The sequence below is a fragment of the Mustela lutreola genome, chromosome 5, assembly GCF_030435805.1.
Source record: "Mustela lutreola isolate mMusLut2 chromosome 5, mMusLut2.pri, whole genome shotgun sequence".
Taxonomy (NCBI): Eukaryota; Metazoa; Chordata; class Mammalia; order Carnivora; family Mustelidae; genus Mustela; species Mustela lutreola.
In genome coordinates, this window is record NC_081294.1 from 132,392,994 (window position 1) to 132,418,811 (window position 25,818).

At 35.4% G+C, this 25,818-nt stretch overlaps 1 protein-coding gene across 4 annotated transcripts in view; it reads left to right on the plus strand.

Annotated features, from left to right (window-relative positions):
* FER (FER tyrosine kinase) overlaps positions 1 to 25,818 on the plus strand; it is a 483,097-nt gene that overhangs the window by 343,445 nt on the left and 113,834 nt on the right. For all 4 annotated transcript variants that reach the window (XM_059175617.1, XM_059175616.1, XM_059175619.1 and 1 more), the window contains one exon: positions 15,342 to 15,465. In XM_059175617.1, the coding sequence (XP_059031600.1) occupies positions 15,342 to 15,465 (124 nt within the window). The remainder of the gene's footprint in view (positions 1 to 15,341; positions 15,466 to 25,818) is intronic.

Below are 25,818 nucleotides of genomic sequence, written 5' to 3' on the forward strand. Positions count from 1 at the left end.
CCAAAGCCCAAGTCAGATGGTAACCAACTTTACCACCCAGGTTCCCCTCCCTTAGTGTTTTTGAAGAAATAACTGAGACATGGTATCCTAGCACACTTAAAAACAAAACCTTACTTGAAACCTGAAATTATACAGAAAATTATCAACTTCTTACTACATAAAAAAGGCTCTTCAAATATTTGAAAGCAGTTTGGTACTGTCATTCTCATATATATATATATATATATATAATTGCTGATATCCTAAATATATATATATATATGTATATATATATATATATATATATATATATACACACAGTTAATTTTTTTGTATTATATGCAGCATATCTCTTATGTCTTAACCAAATTCTTGATAAATATTTGAAAAAAAAAAAAAACCTGCGATTCCAAGTCATTCATACCCCTGATAACTTCCTCACAGATCTCTATCAAGCCTTAAGTCAATATTCCATGGATATCATTCTTAAGCCCACAAATCCACTTGACTATGACTCTGTCCAGCCTGCTTCATCTCCATTTTAACCACAGGATTGTAATGATGGGTTAAATGGCTTGCTGAAATCTTGTTGCATTATATTTATGGGCTTCCTCTGATCTATTGTTTTTATAGTACAAAAAAAGAATCTAGTAAGCTTTCTATTAAAATATGTTGAGAGATACTCTTCATTGATCTCTTGCATTCCTGTTTGTCTTAGAGGGTATGCTAAGAATGAAAGGCCCTGACTGATCTTTACCTGGGCCATTCCCCAGGGATGTATTTGTTAGTAATCAACTTTGAGGAATGAGGTAATGTCTCTCTCTGAGACAAAGAGCAGGCTTTCTCCCTGCCTGCTATAAAACAGAAGCTTTCCCAAACTCAAAGTTCCTCTTCTGTACTGTATCCTACTCTGTGTGCAGGCATCACATCTGGTCTTATCCACAACAGCTCCATTTTTGGGTCTGCATAATAAAGCCCTTCATCTCTAACCCATGAAGAAACAACAGGCTAACTTATTAGCTAGTAAGTAGGGTAAAATCTTAGATCAAACAAAACAATATGTATGAAGGAGTAGACTAACCTTAAGTATACAGCTCAATCTTATAAAATAGATTAATTTTGCATGGTTTTGAACTTGGCATAAGTGGAATCAAACCTTATTATTCTTTTGGTCTAGTTTTTTTCTCCAGCATCATGTTGAAAAGACTCATCCATATTTTGTTTGCAGAAATTCATTAATTTTCATTGCTATATGTTATTCTATTGTGTAAATACAACACTTTTTTCTATTCTATCATTTATGGACATTTGTGTTGATTCCAGTTTGGAGCTACTGTTATTTTGAATATCCTTTTTTTTTTTTAAAGATTTTATTTATTTGATAGAGCAGAAGTACGTAGAGAGGCAGGCAGAGAGAGAGAGGAGGAAGCAGGCTCCCCGCTGAGCAGAGAGCCCAATGTGGGGCTCAATCCCAGGACCCCGGGATCATGACCCGAGCTGAAGGCAAAAGCTTTAACCCACTGAGCCAGACAGGCACCCCGAATATTCTTTGTTTTTAAATATTGATAACTAATTGCCATTATTTATTTATTTTTATTATGATCAGTTAGCCACTGTATAATACATCATTAGTTTTTTATATAGTGTTCAGTGAGTCATTAGTTATGTATAACACCCAGTGCTTTGAATATCCTTAAATATATTTTTTTGGTGTACATATCTGTTGGACATATCTACTTGGAGATAAACAACTGGGCTATAGCATATACATATGTTTAGTATTAGTAAAAAGTGCCAAAAAGTTTTCTGTGATGGTTGTACAAACTTACACTCCTGTTAACAAATAGTATCTCAGTTACTCTACATCCTTGCCAAAATAAGGTGTGATCAGTTTTGTAACTGTAGCTATTATGGTAGGTATAGAGCACCAAGATGGAGTTTTTGGGGTTTTGTGGGTTTGTTTGTTTTTTTTTTTAAGGTTTTGTTTATTTGAGAGAGAGAGGGAGAAAGAAGATGTGAGCCAGTGTCAGCATGAGCCAGGAACGGGGTGCTCAGAAGGAGAGGGAGAAGCAAATTCCCCACCAAGCAGGGAGTCGACGGGGCTCCATCCCAGGACCCCAAGATCATGACTTGAGCCCAGGGCAGACGCCTAACTGACTGAGCCACACAGGAGCCACAAAATATTCTGGTTTTATTTATTTTTTATTTTTATTTTTATTTTTTTAAGATTTCATTTATTTGACAGAGAGAGACCACAAGCAGGCAGAGAGGCAGGCAGAGAGAGAGGAGGAAGCAGGCTCCCTGCTGAGCAGAGAGCCCGATGCGTGCCTCGATCCCAGGACCCTGAGATCATGACCTGAGCCGAAGGCAGCGGCTTAACCCACTGAGCCACCCAGGCGCCCGATATTCTGGTTTTAATTAGCTTTTTAAACTCACTGATTATGTTGAACATATTTGCATATACTTCTTGGTTCTTTGAATAGGCTTTTTTTGTGAAGTGCCTTGTTCAAGACATTTGCTCCTGTTACTCTTAGCTTGTCTTTTTCAAATAAGTTTGGAGGCGTTCTTTATATATCTGCATACAATTACTTTTTCATTACATGCATTATAAATATCTTCTTTTATAATATGGTTTACTTTCTCACTATCTTAATGATTGATGTCTTTAGATGAACAGAAGTTCCAAGTTTTAATGTAATGGAGTTTATCCATCTTTTCCTTTAGGAGTACAGCTTTATGTGTTCCTATCCTTATGGGCTTATTTATGTGTGTTATTTTCTAGAGGTTTTATTGTTTTATCTGACATTTGCACATGTGATTTACCTGGAATCTTTTTTTTCATCTGTAGTAGTGCATGCATCAGCATATATTTCTTTTTTTTCTGAGTAGCATTCCATTGTATACATGTGCAGCTATCTATCCACTTGAGTTTTCTCCAGTTTGGGGCTGTTATGAATGACACTGCCATAAATACATTTGTACAAATCTTTTTATAGTCATGTTTTCATTTCTTTTAGGTAAATACATAATAGTAGAATTGGTAGTTCCTACTGTAGGTGTGAGTTTAATTTTTATTAGAAACTGTCAGTTTTCCAAAGTGGTTATAGCATTTAACAAGCTACCAACAATGTATGAGAGTTTCAGTTATTCCACAATTTTGTTAGTATTTGATGTTGTCAGTCTTTTTAATTTTAGCCATTGCAGTACTTGTGAAGTGATACCTCCTTGTGGTTTTATTTGCATATCCTAATCATAAACAACATTGAACTCTCTGCATGTTCTTAATTCTATATCTTTCTTTGGATATTTTTCTTGCCCATTTTTATTGTGTTGTTTATCTTTTTGTTACTAAATTGCAGGAGTTCTTTCTATAACCTGGAATAAAGCCAATTTTGAAAGTTTGGGAGATCTATTGTACAAAAGTGTGGATAAATTTAACACTCCTAAACTAAACTATAGACCTAAGTATAGTAAAGTTGCTACATTTGGTTGTGTTGCTTTTACCACATTTTGTTTTTAAATTTAAAGAGAAAGTCAGTTCTATGGCTTACCTATTATTCACTTTCATGATGTCTTTTGATAAGCACAGTTTTCTTTTGTTTGGTTTTAATTTGGGTGCTGTCCATTTTTTAAATTTATTTTTTTATTATTTTTAGGGGTTGCTGTCCATTTTAATTTGCTTTCTTTTCCTTTGTGTTCCTTTATGGTTACTGCTTTTTTTTTTTTTTAAGATTTTATTTATTTATTTGACAAAGAGAGAGATCACAAGTAGGCAGAGAGGCAGGCAGAGAGAGAGAAGCAGGCTCCCCACTGAACAGAGTGCCCAATGCGGGGCTTGATCCCAGGACTCTGGGATCATGACCTGAGCTGAAGGCAGAGGCTTTAACCCATTGAGCCAGCCAGGCACCTCTATGGTTACTGTTTTTTGAGTCCTAAGAAATCTTCTCCTGTATCAAGATCATAAAGATGCTTTCTTACATTTCCTTCTAGGAACTCTATACTTTAGTTCTAGAAGTCATTTGAATTAATTTTGTTTATGATGAGAGGCAGGGATTGAACTTCTGTTTTCCCATGCAATTATCTAGCTCTTTCACTACGAGTTCTTCACAAGAATTTCCTTTCCCCATTGAATCGCTTGATGTCTATGTGGTAAATGAGTCAGACACATATAGGTGTGTTTATTTGGGGGCTCTGTTATGTCTCATTGATCTGCTTGGTTGTCTTGAAGCCAAAACACATCCCTGACTACAACTTTATAGTAGTGCTTCTCTTCCCAATTTGTTCTTTTTCAACATTTTCCTTTATTTTAGATCTTTTGCATTTCCATGAAAAATTTAGAAGCAGCTTGTAAAATTCAACCAAAAAAGCCTGCTTAGAATATGGTTGAGATTTCATTCATTCTGTTGATCAATTTGAGGAGAATTAACTCTTAACAGTCAATATTAATCTTCCATTTTATGGGCTTAATATATTGTTGGATTTAATTTGCACTTCTTTAATTTCTCTTAGCAATATTTTGTAGTATAAAAGGTGTAACTTATTCCTCTTTAAAATTGTTTCTAAGTGCTTTGTTGTTGGGTGGATTTCTTTGATGCTGTTGTTACAAAAGATACTTCTCTAATTTTGGACTCTTCATTCACCCAATACAATTCAAGGTGAATTACAGTTAAGATAACCCTGGGAGGATGAAATTATCAAGAGCTACTTCAGAAAAGAACAATCTGTCATAGAGAGAACCACTTGTACAGAGACATGTGGGTCACATAAATAATCAAGTTTTATGGTTAGTGAGTCACAAAGTCAGAAGAGATTCTGCTGTAGGCTATCTCAGATTCTGATGAGTGATTTAAAAATTTCTATACTTTTCTCCTTGATGGCTGAGGATGGCAGTTAGGATTTGGCATGAAAGTAGGGAGAGAAACAGTTAGATTTTGCTTTAATAACAGAGAGTGGATTACAGTTGGGAAGGGTGGCAGAAAATTTATGTTCTCAATATAAATGTGTTTCATGTGTGAATGTGATACAAGGATAATTTAACATACAAAAATATGTAAATGTGACATACCACATTTGCAGAACAAAAGACCAAAATCCAGGATCATCTTAATTGATATAAAAACGGCATTTGGTAAAATTCGGTGAATGAAAGGAAATTACCTCAAGGTAGTAAAGTTCATATAAAAAAGTTCTCAGCTAACATTGTAATCAATGATGAAAAAGTGAAAGCTTTTCCCTAAGATTAGGACCAAGACAACCCAATTTCACCCTTTTGTTCAACATAATACTAGGGGCTTTAGCCAGAGCAATTAGCCAGGAAAAAGAAAAGACATCCAAATTGGAAAGGAATAAGTAAAATCATCTCTGTTCTCAGCATAATCTTATTTGTAGAAAACGTTAAAGATTGCATACAACAAAACCTGTTAGAACTAATAAAGAAGTTTAACAAAGTTCCCAGACACAAAATCAGCACTCAGAAATCAGTTGTGTTTTTATACAGTAATGAACAATCCTAAAAGGAAATTTTTCTTTGAATCCACTTATCCTAACATCAAAAAAAGAATAAATTATTTAGGAATAAACCTAACCAAAGAGCTAAAAGATCTGTACACTGAAAACTATAAAACATTGCTGAAAGAAGTTAAAGAAGACACAAATAAATGGAAAGTCATCCTGCTTTCATGGATTGGAAGTCTTAATATTGTTAAAATGCCCATATTACCCAAAGCCATCAATAGATTTGATGTACTCCCTACCCTACAAAACCCCAATGGCATTTTTCTTTCAGAAATAGAAAAAATTCTAAAATTTGCATAGAATTTCAAAGGATCCACAACAAGCAGTCTTGATAAGGAAGTATAAAATTGAAAATCTCACACTTCATGATATCAAAATATATTACAAAGTTCCAGTAATCAATAGTATTATATGGTATAAGGACAGATAGAACAATGAAACAAAATACAGATCCTAGAAATAAACCCCGGCATATACAGTCAAATGATTTTTGACAGGGATGCCAAGAACAGAGAAAGGATAATCTCTTTAATAAATGGTGTTGGGAATACTGGATATCCCCAGGCAATAGAATGAAGATGGATCCCTATCTTAACCATATAAAAATATTAACTTGACATGTATTAAAGATCTAAGTGTAAGACATGAAACTACAAAAATCCTATAAAAATCATAGGAGAAAATCTTCATGACCTCAGAATGGGCAATGATTTCTTGGATATGATACCACAAGCACAGGCAAAAATAGATAAATGGGACCACATCAGACTTAAAAACTTCTGCACAGCAAAAGAAGCAGTCAGTAGAGTGTAAAGGTAATATATAGATTGGAAGAAAAATTTGCAAACCATTTATCAGATAAAGGATTAGTACCCAAAATATATAAAGAATTCTCGCAACTCAATAACAAAACCAAACAACAAATATCTCGATTAAAAAACAGGCAAAGGACTGGAATAGACATGGCTCCAAAGAAAATACACAAATGGCCAACAAGCATAGGAAAAGATGTTTGATATCAATAGCTGTCAGGTAAATGCAAACAGGTGATACTACCTTACACCCATGAAGATGGCCACCATCAACCTGGAAAATAACAAGTCTTTGCAAGCATGTGGAGAATTTGGAATCCTGTGCACTGTTGGTGTGATTATAAACTGGTGCAGTCACTATGGAGAATGGTATGGAGAGTCTTCAAAAATTAAAAATGAAACTCAGTGTGATCCCTCAATTCATCTTCTGTGCATTTATCCAAAAGATTGAAAACAGGATCTTAAAGAGATACTGCACACCCATGTTCATTGCAGCATTATTCACAGTAGCCTAGAGGTCGAAACAGCCTACCTGTCCATCAGTGGGTGAGTGGATTAAGAAAATGAGCTATATACATACAGTGGAATGTTTTTCAGTCTTAAAAAGGAAAGAAACCTATCCTATAGGTTTCTGCAACATGGTTAAAACTACAAGACATTAAATTAAGTAAAGTAAGTCAGCCACAAAAGGACAAATACTATATAATTCTGCTTACATGCAGTTTTAAAGTAATCAAACTCACAGAAACAGAAAGTAGAATGGTGGTTGCCGGGGCTGCTGGCTGGACACAGGGAGTTGGTCAACGAATATAGAATTTCAGTCATGCAAGAAGAAAAAGTTCTAGAAATCTATTGTATCACACCGTGCATAGAGTTAACAACATACTATACACATAAAATTGTTAAAAGATAAGTTCATGGTATGTGTTTTTTACCACAACTTTTTAAAAAGTGAAAAAGGAGACTTTGTTATTTTGGTTTAGTCTGACTTTTTTCTTAATACTTAAGACATTTCCAGCTCTTTGCTTCAATGTGTTCTTTAAATGTACATTTTAAAGTAATATTTTTGTAATCTCATAGGAAGTTTCATAACTGGTGAATATATCTGTGCTCAAAACCATTACATATATTCTAACTATAACCAACAAAATCTGTGTAAGATGAACATGTAAATATACATTTCTAATCATTTTAAGATTTTATTTATTTATTTGACAGACAGAGATCACAAGCAGGCAGAGAGAGACAGAGGGAAGCAGACTCCCTGCTGAGCAGAGAGCCCAATGCTAGGCTGGATCCCAGGATCCTGAGATCATGACCTGAACCAAAGGCAGAGGCTTAACCCACTGAGCCACCCAGGCACCCCTCTAATCATTTTAAATACTACTATGAAATAGATCTTATAAAGTCATCATTGGTATCACTGATTTGGATACCTTAATGTCCCTAAAAATCGAGCCTATGATAAGTTCAATTTCTAAAAATACTTTTAGCTTTTATAAACATATTTCTCTTATTAAATTTAAATGTATTTTTGCATGTGTCCTTTTATCCCATATCTCTTTATCATATGATCTCTCTGATATGAAGAATTTGAGAGGCCGGGCGGAGCATTATGGGGGTAGGGAGGGAAAAAATGAAACAAGATGACGAACCATAAGAGACTCTTAATCTCACAAAACAAAATGAGGGTTGCCAGGGGACGTGAGGTATGAAGAGGGTGGCTGGGTTATGGACATGGGGGCGGATATGTACTATGGTGAGTGCTGTGAAATGTGAAGCCTGATGATTCATATACCTGTACCCCTGGGGCACATAATACATTATATGTTAATAAAAATAATTTAAAGAAATCTAAGTAAACTTGAATTGATGCCTTTTTTTTTTCCTCTGTAAGTTGTCCTATAGCAGATAGAGGCATCAAAACAAGCATTCCACTGATTTCTTTTTAAATGTGTTATAGCATCTAAGTATTTGTACTGTGTTCCAGGAGGCTTTAGAGCTAACGTCTTCTATACCTGATTTTCCTGTCTTTTCTTGTCTTTACACTTTATACCAAAGATAGTTTTGAGGAACATAAGCCACAAAATGGAAAAGTGAGTAGTTTGGCACAAAGGAGAGAGATAGGCAGTGGAACTTCTTTTCTTCGGTGGCAGACAGTATGTTGTGGACAGGAGGGGTCGGGGATTTACAATCCCAGTACATGTATTTTTGTGTATATAAGTATATTTATAGGTCTTAGGAATAAAATTAGTTGATGAATCTATCTTTCTAGCTTCCTCTTTGAGCATTAAAACATATCACTATCAAACTGTTGCAATTAAACACATAGTAAAAAGTAAAATCTTGGTTGAAAGTAGACAAGGGAACCATGGGAATCGTTTAAATGAAAGGGACTACACCTGTATGGAATACTGAGCAATAAATATCTTAAAACAAGAGTAAAGAACAAGATAACAACTTTTTTAGGCTTTGAGGGCCCTACAATCTCTATTGCAACTCTCTGTCACAAAATGAAACCATCTATAGACAATATGTAAAGGAAGTAAAGCTTTATTTAACAACAACAAAAAGAAAAAAAGCAAGAAGCTGGTTTTGGCCTCCAGACATAGTTTGCAAACTCTTGCCCGACAATTTCAGTAGTATCACCAAAAGCACCACCATAAAAATAAAAGGTAAATTCAGTTCCTTCCTCCTTAATGTGAAAGAGCTGATTATGTCCCAAGGGCCTTCTAGCACTGACATTCTGAGACTTTGTGAAAGTTGACTCTCTCATCTGTTGTGGCAATTCATATAATGTCTGGCAAGATTATAGCTGGTGCCCCTTGAACCAGCAAGTTAAACATACTGTGAAATGTACTCCTTTATTTCATAGAACTGTTATCATGATTGCTATTGAGTAATATTCTCACAGAGCATCAGCAAAGGAGAAATGCAAAAGGTTCCCACTATTGTGCAGTGTTAGCAGAACATGGCTATTAAGGAACTTTGTCAGAAAAGACTGATGTCATGTATTAACCCAAATTGGGAAAACCATACACTCAGCTCCACATTTGGCCTAGCTGAATGATGTTACTTAGGTACCAAGCTGTTCCGTAAGTGCTGCTTTAAAAAGAAAATGGAATCAGGGGAGCTAGTGTATTCTTGTAGTCATTTTCAGTTATTCATTGTTTCATCTTACTCATCTTCACAAACTGACCCATTTCTAGCTTATTGCTGAGTCATTTCCGATCTAATGCTTTAGTCTTCACTTGGAAAATTCTTAATATAAGCCCTCAGCACGACAGCCGACAACAAGAGCATCCTCCTGGCTAATCTCCTTCTGTGCTGTCCATCTCTCCTGCTTGTACCTTAAATGCAGCATTTTCTTCTTCAAGAACTTGTTTTGGCTTATCTCCTATTATTTAGAATCATTCTGTGTTGGGGCATCTGGCTGGCTCAGTCAGTTAAAGCATCTGCCTTTGGCTCAGGTCATGATCCCAGGGTCCTGGGATTGAGCCCCTGTGTTGGGCTCTCTGCTCAGCTTTTCCTTTTCCCTCTGCCCCTCCCCCTCTTCCTGCTCTCTCTCAAATAAAGTCTTTTAAAAATAATAAAAAATAAAATATTTTGTGTTTCATGGAGAACAGTTTCCATCACCACTCGTTGTTTATGATTATCATACGTCTTTTTCCCCTTATTTCTGATGGTTCAGTTAACACCTGTAACTCTCATCACTATGGATTAAAGAGAAAAAGTTGTTTTTTTAAATAAAAACTCTGAACAGTGACATAAATGGGGTCTCCAAAATACCTCCCTACAACTTAATAGTTGCTTATCCTATTTACATTTCTAAGTAAACACAATTAAACCAAACTTGTCAGGAATAAATTTATATCCTAAAAAACAAGGGTAATGAACTATATATTTTATATATTACTGGGGACTGATATCTCTTAATTTAATAAACTCTGAAGCTATTTGAAGATAAATTAAAATCTCTACATGATTCAGTGACAAGAAGTTATTAGTGGTATAGCCCCGACGATCCCTTTTCTCTAATAACAAATTGATAAATTAGTATTCTTATTTATATAATAGTCTCTCTGAGTTTATTGAATGTGATCAGTTCCCCCACAGTCCATGAATACTGAAAGAACAGATAAAATCAAATTTCCATATCATAGAGTAAAAAATCTTTTGAGAAAGTACTGTTGAGAATAACAGCCTTCTATTCTACTAGAAGTTGGCTGCAACCAATAATAAACACTTTTATTTATTGTTCCCTACTTATCCCAGACATTTAATATGTATTACCTTTTAAAATTCTCAAATAAACTTCTGATACAACTAGGTATCCATTAGGAACCTTGGTGTAGCTGGTACAGAAGATGTATTAAAAATTACTGAGATTTGGGGCAGCTGGGTGGTTCAGTCAGTTAAGCATCTGACTCTTGGTTTCAGCTCAGGTCATGATCTCAGGGTCCTGAGATCAAGCCCTGCTTGGGGCTCCACACTCAGCGGGGCCTCTGCTTGAGGCTCCCTCTGCCCTCAGTCATGGATGCCCTCTCTCTCTCAAAATAAATCTTAAAAAAAAAAAAAAAGAAAAGAATGCTGGAACACTGAAAAGAACTAAAATAAAATAAAGTCAAATTCATTTATTTAAAAAAAATAGGTTTATTAGTTCACTTAATTGAAAAATCTAGAAGGAAGTCCCTGTTTAGTCCGTGTTTGATCCAGTGGCTCACATGTGTCGCCAGAAACCATTCTCTTTTCTTCACTATTTTCTGCTTCCCTTGATGATAGCTTTACCCCTAGTCTGCCAGTCCTTGTGGTGCTGTATGCTGTCTTGTACACTTCCAGTGGCAGAGAATGCTTCTTTCCTGGTGCTTCTCTCAAAAACCAAAGTTTCATTCCCCTCTTAAGCATCTCCTTTTGTCTCAGTGACCCAAATTAAGCCATATGCCTATCCCTGAACCAGTCACTTGGACAGGGGAATGGGCTTCATTCATTGCATGAAGCCAATCTAGGGCCACCTTTCTTGTTGAGGGTGAGGTGAATACTTCCCAAAATGGGAGAAGGGCAGGAAATTGAGGCAAGTAAGGGAACATAGATATGTGACTAACAACCTGTCTCTACTACAACTCTTTGTTTCTTTAGATTCAAAATAACTCAAGCAAAAATAAGAAATAGGAGTAGTATTGTGTGTATGTGTTCTAGGCAGGGGCTTAGTGTTTTAGATACATTTTTAGTCTTCAAAACCATCTTGAGAAATAAATGGAATTAATTCTTATTTAAAAGGAGTTTAGAAAGGTAAGGGGCACCTGTATGGTTCATTCGGTTAAGCCTTTGGCTCAGGTCATGATTTTAGACTCCTGGGATTGAGCCCCACATCAGGCTCCCTGCTCAGTGCGGAGTCTGCTTCTCCCACTCCTTCTGCCCCTTCCCCCCATTTGTGCACTCACTCTCTCTCTTTTTCTCTCAAATAAATAAATACTAGAAAAAAAATATTAAACAGATTTTTTAAAAAGATTAAAATTGCCCGAGGCCACATAGGTAATCAGACCTAGGTCAGTCTGACTTCAATATCCATGGTCTTTTCACGATGTCATGCTATCTCCCTAATAAACCAAAAATTGACTATACAAAGATATGAAGTATCATCTTAGAAATATATCACTGATGAAGAATTCTAGAAGATAATCCATCCTGTTTTGGTTTAATGTACAGTATACCTATATAGAAATAATCCTTGTTAAGACAGATTTACGAAAGGGAAATTAATATCTTGTTTTGCCCACTTTGAACACCCAGATCCTTCCCTCAGTGGTCAGGTATGTTACTCTATGCTATATGCACACATACATATATACATACATGCATACACATAGAAACATATGTATTATATATATGATTATTGTGTCTATCACAAATTCTAAGAGAGGCTCTTTAACTTGGCACTTAATGAAAATGGCAGGGGAATGAGTTAAAAGGAACAGATCCTATCCTCTACAATAACTGACAGTGAATACTAAAAACTCTATCATCTGATGTCACTCTCTGGTTGTTGTTCACTTAATGGTAATAATCAAGTACTGTGCCTCGGGGAACCTTTCTGGCCCAGTCTGAATTATTTCCTAGACCAGAAATGTCTCATACTCTGTCCCCCAGGGAGTTTACTTCTTGCTTCAGGGTTCTTATTGCTTGCATCTGCCCAAAGCTCAGGCTTTCAGTACTGAATCACAATTATTTAACTTTTATTTAAGGCTTTGCTTCTCTGCAGTATTCTGCAAGAAGCTGACTAGGACTGTGGAATGGCGCAGCTTTCCTCCTTTACTTAAGATCATTCTGTCTGTGTCTTGAATAACTATAAGTTGGAAATAAATTTAAAATTTACTTTAATAATTTAATGATTTTAAGCAAGAAATTTCTCTAAGTCAGAAATATTTTGGGATTAACTAAGAGGCAATCAGATAAGCCTTTGTCTGTATCTTTGGCTGTGTCTCAGTATTTCGAAATAGCTGTATGTCATTTGCTGTCTAGTACTTTACCTTTTATTGTCTTGGCATCACTTTTCAGGCAATTTGTAATGCTGTTTAAGTGCTGTCTTTTCTTTATTATATTATGCATTTGTTAGTTTACAATTTTATCTACCAGGGATTGCCTCTTTGCAAATCATTTTTAAAAAGATGCAGTTTTCAAGGCATTAGTGTTAGGGAAGCATCTATCAAAATGAGCTCAGTCTTAAATGGGCAAACTTTTATTGATGGAATTTAAAGAATTTTATGGCATCCATAGGGTGCCATTGATAAGAAATGTAATATCCTTTTTTCAACACTATTTTAACATTTAACAAGTACTTGAAAAGCATAGTTCTCACCATTGGAGAGGGACTAGGGAAGAAATGTTAAGATTAATGATAAAATGATTCTGGTCTTCATGGGAAGCTAAGAAGCTGCAAGAGGAGATACGTATACGTTGTTTACTCACTCATTCACGCGATGTTTACTGAGGTGTTGCTACATGCTAGAACATGGTATGGTAGCCTCTGAAATTATAATATTGAGCAGCAGAGGCACAAATCTCTTCCTAGGGTTTACCGTTTGGGGCAGGGTTTAAGGGGTAAGTTTCACCAAAGGAGTAAGTTTAAAGAAGAGGAGGAAGATGGAAAAACTCTGAATATGATCTAACTTGGGAAAGAAATGTTAGGATTTCACAGAACACTGAGGTTATGTCATAGGATGATTTTAATCAAATTGCAGAAAAGCTCTTTCCATTTGAAAGCTCTTCCAAAGCTTAAACAAAATGCTGTGTGGTTTTAAGACCAGAAGTCTGAATTGTTTCTAAAATAGGCCAACATATATCTAACAAAAGAATATTGGTTATATAGATTATAATTATATATGAATATTGGTCCAAGGAATAACTTGAACTAAATATTGATTTCGAGTCCACTTAATTGGTATACCTATTAAAGTAGAGAAATTAATGGTTAATTTTGCTGTTTACTGTTGCTTTTATATGTTCAGAAAATTAAGTTAAACTTGACAGAGACCATGTCAATAATCTTCCTAGTAATTGAATACATTTGATATTTCTTTAAAAGAACAGAATAAAGAAATTATCTGACACCATTAAGATTATTTTTAAGCATATAGCTGTTGAATTTGTAAATAGTCCACCTAAATTTTCCTAACATTGGATTTGTGAATAAGAGAAGTTGTTAGAGAAAGACCTGGGGAGTGTTTACTTTCCAGGTATTCTCGTTAAAGAAAAAGCCATTAAGTCTTCACCTCTAGAGTTGTTCTATTTAAGGAAGCCTGGATCCCTGGTGAAGAGGATTACAAAATTCAGGAAATGGCAATTAAAATGCTAATCCCTCTTGAAAAATTCTGGTTTAGAATCTGAGGCACTAATAGAGAAAGTGGGAATGATTGTTTTGAGAGAACATTCATTTAGCTTTTTTTAAAAAATGCAATTACACTCTACACTAACAAGGAAGAATAATCAAGCCTTCATACAGCCTTTAATGTGATGTGAAGAATGAATGAACAGTTTAACAGTTTAACACTATTCTAATATGGTTGTGACTGGTGGTCGATGACTCCTCAACTTTGGAAATATGGCTAGTGCTTCTAAAAATCTGAATTTTGGATCTCATTTAATTTTATTCAATTTAAAATGGGTATGATTGAGTTACTAGAAAATTTTAAATGTTTGAAACAACATAGGCATGTGAATCTTCTGTTTCGACTATAAATTTTATAAAATTTTAACACAGATCAAATATTTGAGATGTCCCACAAAATGTAAAATAACCAACATATTTTAAAGAATGAGGATGATAAAACTGTAAACTATTTTTACTATAATTTTGCAGTGATACATATTGGTATATTTTGGATATATTGGGCTAAGGAAAAAATACATTATTGAAATGACATTCACCTTTTTGTTGTTGTTACTTTTCTAAATGTGGCTACCAGAAAATTGAAAGTTACTATATCTCTTTTGGACCATGCTGATTTAAAGAGTTGCTCTAAGACATCACTGAAATCCATTTGATGTGCAAAATGCAATCTGGTTCAGCAATTAAATCATATCAAAGACCATAGTTCCCCCCTCTCTCGCTCTACCATCAGTGACTTGTTATAAGCAGTCACTGCATCTGATAACTAATTTGATACCATTTACATTTTAAATTCATAATAGCTATAATCTTTTATTTGCTATTAGAAAAAATAAAATTTTGTATAAAATTTTACCCAGGGAAATCAATGAGAAATTACAACAGAGGCATTATATGATTTTGTTTGAATATTATTTTGTGTTGGATGATACACAGTGTGAAGCACTTAAAGTACTTAAACTGTATCTGGGAAAGTTTATGGTATCTATTTTCTAATAGGTGTGTTCTTTTCATCTTTTGTTTTATCCTCACCTCAAACAAAATGGGAAGAAAGCAATGGCTGAATGTGTAGTTCTTACGGTTTTGTCCAGTATCTCCAGTAGGCAGTACATCATGATTATATCTCATTGTTCATCTGTCAATCCTTCTAGGAGGTGATTTCCTGTCCTTTCTGAGAAAGAAGAAAGATGAGATAAAACTCAAACAATTAGTGAAATTTTCATTAGATGCTGCTTCTGGTATGTCCTATCTCGAGAGTAAAAACTGTATACACAGGTAAGAAGAACATTCTTTAAACATTTTCTGGTTTTACCAATAGATTGCTAGAAAAATGACATATTTACTGCACTGATGTTCTTTCACAAAACTTACATATTTTCTTGTTGGATTTCATGTTTTGTGGGAAGCCTTCTTGGATAGTTGTTTTTATATAGTTTATAGGAACACTTGTCTTTTGTCTTACTTGAGGTAAGTACACCTCATTAGACAATAAGCTACATCCTGATTAAAATCTTTTGTATTATAATCATGAATGACATACTGATAAGATGTACCACAAGTTTGTCATGTAATCAGCTACAATCTTAGAGCCAAATAAGACTGTTCATCTGCCCCCAATCTCATTTTGCAAAGAAATTACTTATAAAGTCATGGCAGAGCATAATAGTAAAACAATTCGTGACAGTGAATTGGCCAAGGGTAGAAGATACTAGCATAATAGCTGTTTCAAAGGAGATTTTAGAAAACTTTGTCTAATTACATCAAGAGCAGTGACTTGGTTGTAATGTTTTTATAGATTGTGGTTTTAGGTGCTTATAGCTGCAAATGTTCTTTACTGCTAAATGTCAGAACAACATAAGATGTTCTTGCTGATTTCTTGTGAGATCCTAAATATGGCTAAGTATATGTAAGCAAAAGGAAGTGGGGGCATTGATGCAGTTTTTATTCACTGGAAATAGCATGTAATACTATTTAACATGGAGCAAAGTTCATTGTCAGGTTGAACTATTATGGACATGATCTAAATTGGTTCAGTTATTGATGTATGTTTTCTCTGATGTGTTTCATTAAGCACGCTTTGATTTAACATTCTGGTAAAATTGTATAATGTGTGATTATATAGCAGAAAAAAAGTACTTTCACCTGAAATGTATACTGATTTGATCTCAGTGTGTCAGTGGCATGTCCCATCTGCCCCCCCCCCCCCCCAGCCCCTATCCCCTGCCTCTGTTTTTTAGTTGGGCCAAGAAAGAATTTAGAGCCCAGCTCTCGAGTAAATAAGAATTTAATAGCAGTGAAAGCAAAAGTACACTCTTAAGGTGGACAAGTGGACAGACCTAGAGACCGCAGCTGCACTGGGGGTTGGTGTGGTCTCTCTCTTTTATGCTTGCAAGGGTTATAGCTAGGGTGGTTTCTGACTAGGGTAGTCTGTGAAGGAGATTTGGGCCCCATATGGCCCTTATCAGAGCTTCATAGACCCATCCTACTGCAAGGGGAATAGAGGATCAAGACCACAGTATAAATGTGTTCTCCTGAAGCTATAGGTCATTATACAACAGCAGTTATAAGGAAGAGTACATGTGTGTGCCCCCAGAGTTTTTCCTGGCTGTTTGAAACTTGGTTTCCATCCTTTGTTAACAGTCAGAAAACACCTGTTACCTGCTTGTGTCTGCCTACTTTATCAAATAGATTACTTAATCTTTCCAAAAACTTTTGCTGCATTTTCAATTTTATTCTAAAACTGAAATGATGGCTTCGGTTTCCAATATCACTCAATGGTCACATATATTTTAAAATACATTTCAGTAGAGTTATTGTATTTCTAGAAATGAAGACAACTAAAACTTAGCCACTGTCCTTGTATTTTTGTTTTACTTTCCATGACTAGAGATGAAATCACATTATAATAGATATTTTTATTTCTTTATTTTTTAATTGAGGTTTTTTTTTTTCAGTTTAAATTCAGTTAGCCAGCACATAGTACATCATTAGTTTCAGATGTGGTGTTCAACAGTTCATCATTTGGGTGTAACACCCAATGCTCATCAAATCACATGCCCTCCTTAATGCCCATCACCTAATTATCCCATTCCTTCACCCACCTCCTCTTCAGTAAACCTTAGTTTGTTTCCCATAGTTAAGAGTCTCTCATGGTTTGTTTCCTTCTCTGATTTCTTCCCATTCAGTTTTCCCTCCTTTTCCTTATGGTCCTCTGCACTGTTTCTTATATTCCACATATGAGTGAAACCATATGATAATTGTCTTTCTCCAATTTTTAAAAGATTTTTAAAAAGTATTTGATTTTGGACAAGAACTGAATTACCATTAATTACATTAGAAGAAAGCAGTTTTTGTTAAAAGTAACAATGAAGGGTTTTATTCTTTATTTAGAGAAAATCTATAATTTTGGCTACTCGGGTGTTAAAGGTACTTTAGGCATCAAATTTTCTACTGTAGTTATTCACTTTGTCTCATTTTTTAAGATATTTACATTTTATTAACATATAATGTATCATTTGCCCCAGGGGTACAGGTCTGTGAATCGTCAGGCTTACACACTTCACTCACCATAGCACATACCCTCCTCAATGTCTATAATCCAACCACCTTCTTCACAGCCCCCTTCCCCTGGCAACCTCAGTTTGTTTTGTGAGAATAAGAGTCTCTTATGGTTTTTCTCCCTCCCGATCCCATCTTGTTTTATTTTTTCCTTCCCTACCCTCCAAAACCCCAACTTTGCCTCTCAAATTCCTCATATCAGGGAGATCATATGATAGTTGTCTTTCTCCAGTTGACTTATTTCGCGAAGCATAATACCCTCTAGTTCCACCCACGTCGTCGCAAATGGCAAGATTTCATTTCTTTTGATGGCTGCATAGTATTCCATTGTATATATATACCACATCTTCTTTATCCATTCATATGTTGATGGACATCTAAGTTCTTTCCATAATTTGTATATACCACATCTTCTTTATCCATTCATCTGTTGATAGACATCTAAGTTCTTTCCATAGTTTGGCTATTGTGGACATTGCTGCTGTAAACATTCAGGTGCACGTGCCCCTTTGGATCACTACGTTTGTATCTTTAGGGTAAATACCCAGTAGTGTGATTGCTGGGTCATGGGGTAGCTCTACTTTCAACTTTTTGAGGAACCTGCGTACTTTTTTCCAGAGTGACTGTACCAGCTTGCATTCCCACAGTGTAGGAGGGTTTTAGATTAAGCAAATGAAACAATCCCAACAGTGTTTGAAAAAAATTAGTTTGACAGCAGAGTTTAGGATGGAATGAGACAGTATGAGATTAAGGGCGGGAGGATCGATTAGGAGGCCAATTTAACAGTCCAGAGTCCAGAAAAGGGTTAAGCTCCCAAACTCTGGCAGTAGCATATGGGCATGAGTATATGGGCTGGATGAGAGTAAAAAGAAATTTAAAAGAAACTTTTTTAAAAATTAAAATAAATATAAATATATATATATATATATATATTAATTAGACTGGTGAATAGAACAGAGCCACCCCCTTGATTTTGGGTATATTTTGGTCTCTTAGAAGAAACTACTTCCTAAAATTTTAAAGAAAGAAAAACTTATATATATACAAAAGTAAGGGTAAACACGATGAAGGGATGGAATATGACTATAAAGATGAAAATTTTTAAAAAAATCTAAAAAAAGAATTGATAAGATAAGTTGGTTGGAAAAAGTAAGAAAAAGAAAGTGGAGAGAATTTGCTCAGGCTGGAGACTAGAACAAAGCCCTGTGCTAGATTTAGGGTATATCTTGATCTATTAGAAGAAATTGTATCCCAAAATTTTTTAGAAGAAAAAACCATATATATATATATATATATATATATATATATATACACACATGTGTATTATTTTTGTGTGTGTGTGTATATATATATATGGTATATATGGTATGTATATGTGTGTGTGTGTATATATATACATATGTGTGTATATATATAGTATATATATATACCATATATATATAGTATATAGTATATAGTATATAGTATATAGTATATATATACTATAGTATATATATACCATATATATAGTATATAGTATATAGTATATAGTATATATATACTATAGTATATATATACCATATATATATACCATATATACCATATATATACACACACACACAAAAAAAATAATAAAGTTAGATACAATGAAGGATAAAATATAACTATAATAATGAAGGTTTAAAAAGATTTTTTTTAAAAAGGTATTATTAAGATAAACTGCTTAAAAAACGTTAAAAGAGGGGCGCCTGGGTGGCTCAGTGGGTTAAGCCTCTGCCTTTGGCTCAGGTCATGATCTCAGGGTCCTGAGATCGAGTCCCGAATTGGGCTCTCTGCTCAGCGGGGAGCCTGCTTCTCTCTCTCTCTGCCTGCCTCTCTGCCTACTTGTGATCTCTCTCTATCAAATAAATAAATAAAATCTTTAAAAAGTTTTTAAATAAAAAAAAGTTAAAAGAGGAAAGAGGAAAAATATTTAAAAATTAGAATGAGAAAAAAGTAAGATTAAAAAATTTAATTAACTTTGCATGACTAAAGAAACATGGGGAGAAAGCCTTGAATTCTATGCTTTGCTTTCACCTCCTCTGGAATTCCACTGTTCTCCTTGGTGAGTGAATTGGACTTGGCTGAATTTCTTGTTGATCTTCTGAAGAGGGGCCTCTTGTAGTGATTCTCAAATGTCTTTGCCTGAGGCAGATTACACCACCCTTGCCAGGGACCAGGCTAAGTAATCTGCTCAGGTTCGCTCTCCTGGAGCTTTGTTCCCTGGAAGCTTTCCATAGAGCTCTGGAAGACGGGAATGAAAATGGTGGGCTCCTAATACCTGACCCAGAGGAGCCCAGAGCTCCGGTCCACACTCCTCAGTGTACCCTCAGAGAAAAGTGCTCAATCACCTCGTCTCCCTGTTCTCTGGCTGTACTCCGAGTTCACACAGCCTGTGACCGAGCATTTTTGTCTCTGGCACACAGCCCCGCCTGGAGTCTCCAAACCCCACAGATCCCTGCTGCTCTTTCAGGGGTGTCTCCCCTGATCTGCCACTTGGGGGGTCCCTGCTCAAAGAACACTGGTCTGACTGTGCTGCAGATCACTGTTTAAGGCAACCCCATGCTGACAGGTCACTCTTCGGCTTGGTCTCTGTAGCCAGCTTCCCTGCTCTGATACCTGCGAGCTCTGCTATACTCAGACACCCCCAATCCTTCTGTGACCCTGAGACCATGCTGTCCCCATGAGGGCTCCACCTCCGCTTAGCCTCTGGAGCAATGTCCTGCAATGGAGCAAACTTTTAAAAGTTCTGATTTTGTTCCACCGCTTGCCAGGAGCCAGCCCCTCCCACCGCGATCTATCTTCCCATGGCTTCCGATTCACTTCTCCACAGGTACTACCTTTTAGAAAGTGGTCGATTTTCTGTTTCTAGAATTGCTGCTCTCCTTCTCTTCGATTTCCTGTTGGGTTTGTACATGTTTGCAATGGTTTGATAACTATGTAGGTGATCTCCTGCTACCTGATGTCATCTCAGCCTGCTACTTCTCCACCATCTTGGCTCCACTGTCTCCTTTTTCTCCAAACCATTAGACTATCTATACCTTTAAGTTACAATGAATAAACAGCATTCAAACTACTTAATCTTTTGTCAGTTACCAGTACCAGTCTTTAATTTCTGTTGCAGTGTGGTTGAGGGAATTATTTCAATTCTTGCTACTTTTGTAGTGATTGCTTTTCTTGCAAATGGATGCCTGTATTTTTTTTAAATGCTGTGTCATCAGAATTAAAACAATTCTAAGTTGTATGACAGGTTTTAAAAACTTACCCTACTCACTGGATCATAACATCTGGTGTAATGTTAGTTTCCCATTTTCCTTGTTAAGAATTATTACGCATTCACACATTTTTGAATGTTAACCCCTGCTTGAGCACATATCCTAGAAGGCTGTACTTACTCCTGTACTATTTGCCTGTGAGGAAGGTTCCTGATTGAATGTCTTAAACAGTATCACTGAAAGCAGGTTTGACAAATAGATTTCAGTGCCAGTTTTCAGTGATTGGCAGTGGCTTTCTTTGTTGTGTATTGAGAAGGATTCCAGGATCAGCAACAAAGAGCCCATTGATTGATCAGTCACATCTGTTAGTACCCTGATAAGCATTAACACACAAGGCCCAAATTTGTCATCCATGGCCTAGAATATTTTCTCTTTGTGTTTATTTTAATAAATGCTTTTCTTTTTTATATGATTGTCCTTATTAGCTATATGTACCAACAATTTAATGTTTTCTGACCAACACTTCTGATTTCTTCGAAACTACCTGGTATTCTAATTTTCCCTGTTGATGCTGAGTAGTGGATGAATAATATGATACCTCTAGCCAGTGGTCTTTTGTTACTCTTGAAATTTATGTAAATGCTATTTTGGATGAATTCCTTTTCTTTTTCTTTGCATTTCAGTACCTCACCAATCTGTGAAAATAAAATATTCTTTGTATTGAATTTTTTATAGAAATGAATTGTGCCATAGAACCCTATTCCTATGTGTCATCCTATGAAATGGTTTCTGTAGTAGTAATTGTAATGGATTTCAACTGATTTATAGTTGAAAGATGCACTCAAGACATGTTACGTATTTTTTCTCCTAGGAAATACCTAATATATAAATATAAATATATAGTATTCACTACAGTGAAAAGCATTTTTTCTCATTGGAAATGAGGAAATTTAAAATGCAGTGGTTTTTTTTCTTAATATTTTTTATTTTTTATAAACATATATTTTTATCCCCAGGGGTACAGGTCTGTGAATCACCAAAATGCAGTGTTTTAAAAATTGATTAATCTGAACACGATCAAATCTTTCAGTTTCCAAGTAGTGAATAAAGGCACCCAGCTGTATTCTTGACATCCCCAAATGTTACTAAAAATAAATATATATCTATGAATTATGAAGTCTTTGTCCCACAGATCAAAGCAAAAATTTTTAATGTGCTTTAAATTTTAAATTTTATCCCGTTCAGTGATTAGAAGTCACTGGAATACAGTACTTAAAAATATTTCTAATTGTGTCTCCTCAAAATAGTATCTTAAGCTGGGGAGACACATTTTCTTTCTTTAACTTTGTTTTATTGTTTTGATTACTATGGGAAGAGCAGAGCAATGTTTCATGATAGATAAACAAGTATGACAGCTATAAAATGGAAACAAGTAATTGCATAAAGAAATGGCCTGCTTTTGGAAAATGTTCTTGTTGAAATTTCCATTTAACTTCCAGAAGGGTTCTCTTGATACTCTAAGTTTCTAATTGGAACTATTTCTGTTTATAGCTAGTGAATTGCTGGATATTTTGTGTTTAGTTGTAATCAACTGCATTTTCTTTATAATTATTCTATAGACGAGTGTAAGATTTTCTTTCCTACTTGTACTTTATATGAAGATTTGAGGTACACTGATAAACTTGGGCTCTGTGTGTATTTGCTTAAAATGATATGTTACTAGATTGTTAGATGTCACTCTAGAAAAAGCATTAAACCGGATTAATTTTGATGTTAAGTGGATTGAAGCTTGACATTACACTAGATATAAGTGGAAATGGCATTTATGGTTTTATTGCTGATGAATCGTACTGCAAGATTTCTTTTTATTTGGGTTTATTTCTGAAAGTTGGCTTTCTGCCGTGTTCCTTGGTGTCTGTGGAAAGTAAAGAAAGGATAAGCTTTTGATTGGTATGTATTTGTGTTAAAGACCAATCTGTGAGGAATTTTGGAAGCATTTCTTAATTTCATGATATTCTGTGTTAAAAACAGAAAAGGTGTTTTTGGAGAAATGCTTGTAGAAAATGATTTTGTTTTCTAATTTTAAATATTGGACTGCTTTCTCTTTGTTTTTGGTCACTTTACTGCAGTGATGTTTTGTTGCTATGGAGTAAGGATAAAAACTTTGCAAATTAAAGTCCGTAAGATCAGATTGATTGTTTAATAAGGGTTTTGCTTATCCATTGAGAATGAAGATATTTCCAGCACTTCACAAATGTGAACAGTTGTCTTCTCTGTGCCAGGCTGATGTCAACAAGAATCATCGTCCCTGCCATCAGGTAGATGTAATACAGATAATAATTGTGCAAAAAGATAATCAATTTAGTGATAATTTGTGCAAAATGCCATGAGAGTAATATTAGGAGTGTCTAATATGACTTTCTAGTATGGGGGTTATGCTGGGAGTAATCAGGGCTATGGGGAGAGCCGTCTGTAATTCAGGAGATATACTGTTTGGGTGAGATTTGGTAGATGGGTGTGTTACTGAATATTGCAGCTGAAGGAGGGTTGAAAGCAAAGTTAACAGGGTTTTTCATAAGAGAGCAGGACTTAATCATGAAACTACAAAGAGTTCAGTATTATCAGATTGGGAAGTCCAAAGGACGGAACCAGGTAAACAGGGTCATTCTCACCAGGGGCCATTTAATTTGGCTAAACGGCAGGAGTATCTAGCTATACACTGGAATGATTTTAAGAAAGTCAAAATGCTATGTTTTTAACTAGAAAAGAAAAGCAACTCGAAAATAATTTATAAAATCCTGAGAAATGAATCATCTTATGAAAAGGAGCAGGAATGGGACTGATTTTATTTTTAAATTTCATTAGAAAAACTGATTTAGGAAAGCTAAGACTATCCAGAAAAAAACAATAGTACATTTCACTGAAATATGTTCTAGAAAGAGGTTATTTGATCCATTGATTTCTTTTTTTTTTTTTTTAAGATCTTATTTATTTGACAGAGAGACATCAGAAGTAGGCAGAGCAGCAGGCAGAGAGAGAAGGGGAAGCAGGCTCCCTGCTGAGCAGAGAGCCCAATTTGGGGCTTGATCCCAGGACCCTGGGATCATGACCTGAGCCGAAGGCAGAGGCTTAGCCCACTGAGCTACCCAGGTGCCCCGACCCAGTGATTTCTGAATAGTCTAAGGAATGTGTACTTTCTAAGATAAATTTAAGTTGCTGCTTCTGTCTCCTTTTAATTTTTTTGTGATTTCATATTTTATGAAGCTAAAGGTTTGGGTATGATATTGATCATCTACATTCTCCAGCGATTCTTGAAGGTTTTTCTCTCTCTCTTTTTTTTTTTCAAACTACAGCTGATAACCTAGCATTTCAGCTCTCCCTATGCTTTCAATATACAGAAAGTGCCAAATTCATGTGCCAAATACATCCTCATGTCATTTAAATGGTCAGGTAAAGCTAAAATAGGCAAGTGAAATATTGCTTTTAATGTTTTTAGAATTTCACCTTTTATATCTCTCACGAATTGCCCATTTATTCAGTAAAAGCAACCTTCAGATCAATTTGCGGATTAAATAATTGCGGCCCAGAGATTAAATGAAGGTGATCTAAACAGTGGCAGAGCCACTGCTAACTAGATCTTAGATGTGCTGACTTCATTCCAGCACATTCCCAGTCGTTTGAATGCAGGTGTTTTGCTCCATCTCATTCAAGTGTTTGTAATCCCAACAGCTGCCCTTCATCACTTACCGAGGATTAGGCATTGTGCTAATTACATGCTGTAGATGCAATATGTGAAAATGGAAGCTTCCTGAGGGCAATGATTTTTACCCATAGTGTTCACTGTTGGATTCCAAAAGCCAGGAACAGTGCCAGGTACTTAATGGTAAATGAAGAAATCCTCAAAACAACAATGTGCAATGATTGTTAGGCCCATTTTATACATGAGGAAACTTATGGTTAGGGAGGTGGATTATCTTGCCCAAGATGGTATGACAAGAAAGTGACAGCTCCAAGATAGGGATCTTGGCACTCTGGTTTTAGAGCTCATACTCTGAATCACTGTCCTGAACTCAACTGCCTTCTGTAAGAAATGCATCTTCTGACCAATTAGGAGATTCAGGGAAGAAGGCCAGATGGGATGCTGAGCATGATGGCTCAGCTTATATTTAACATCTGGACTCTTTATGTTCATGAGTAAAAACAGAAGAGGATGCGGAAGCCTGTGATATATAATTTTAGAAAGATATACCAAGGTGTTTTTGTTATTTTTGATAAAGAGTTGCTGGAATGAACCAGCATTTTGTTATTGCCTCTCATTTAGTTAGAACTTGAGAAATTATTTTGGTATATTTTCATGCACTATTGTTTAGATGCCCCCTTCTGCTTTATCCGTTAATTAAAAACACAGGATTAGCATAGAAATGTGATAATCTCAGTTAGTTGACTAAGCATTTATGACTGATTTTCTTGTTCCAACATTTGATTACAATTTTGAATATATTAAGCTGTAGTTTTATTTTTAGCCTCTAAACCAATTTTCCTACAGTACGGAAAAGGAGTGCTCAATAATTTCCAATATTTCAAAAATATGCAATCCTTCTCTAACTTTTTTTTCCCCTACTGCAGTTTGGTATTTGCATATGCAATGTGATTATCATACAAAAGATAGCACAAAAGCACCTTTCTAAAAATTATCCTGGTACTTTATCCAGTGTCAGAATTTCCCATCACTAGTTTCATTGATTTTTAATTAAGGATTTTTTCCCTTAAAGTCACATGCCTGTTGCCAGGAATGAAAAAGGAGGTGTTCTCTTATATTTCAATCAATTACCATGTT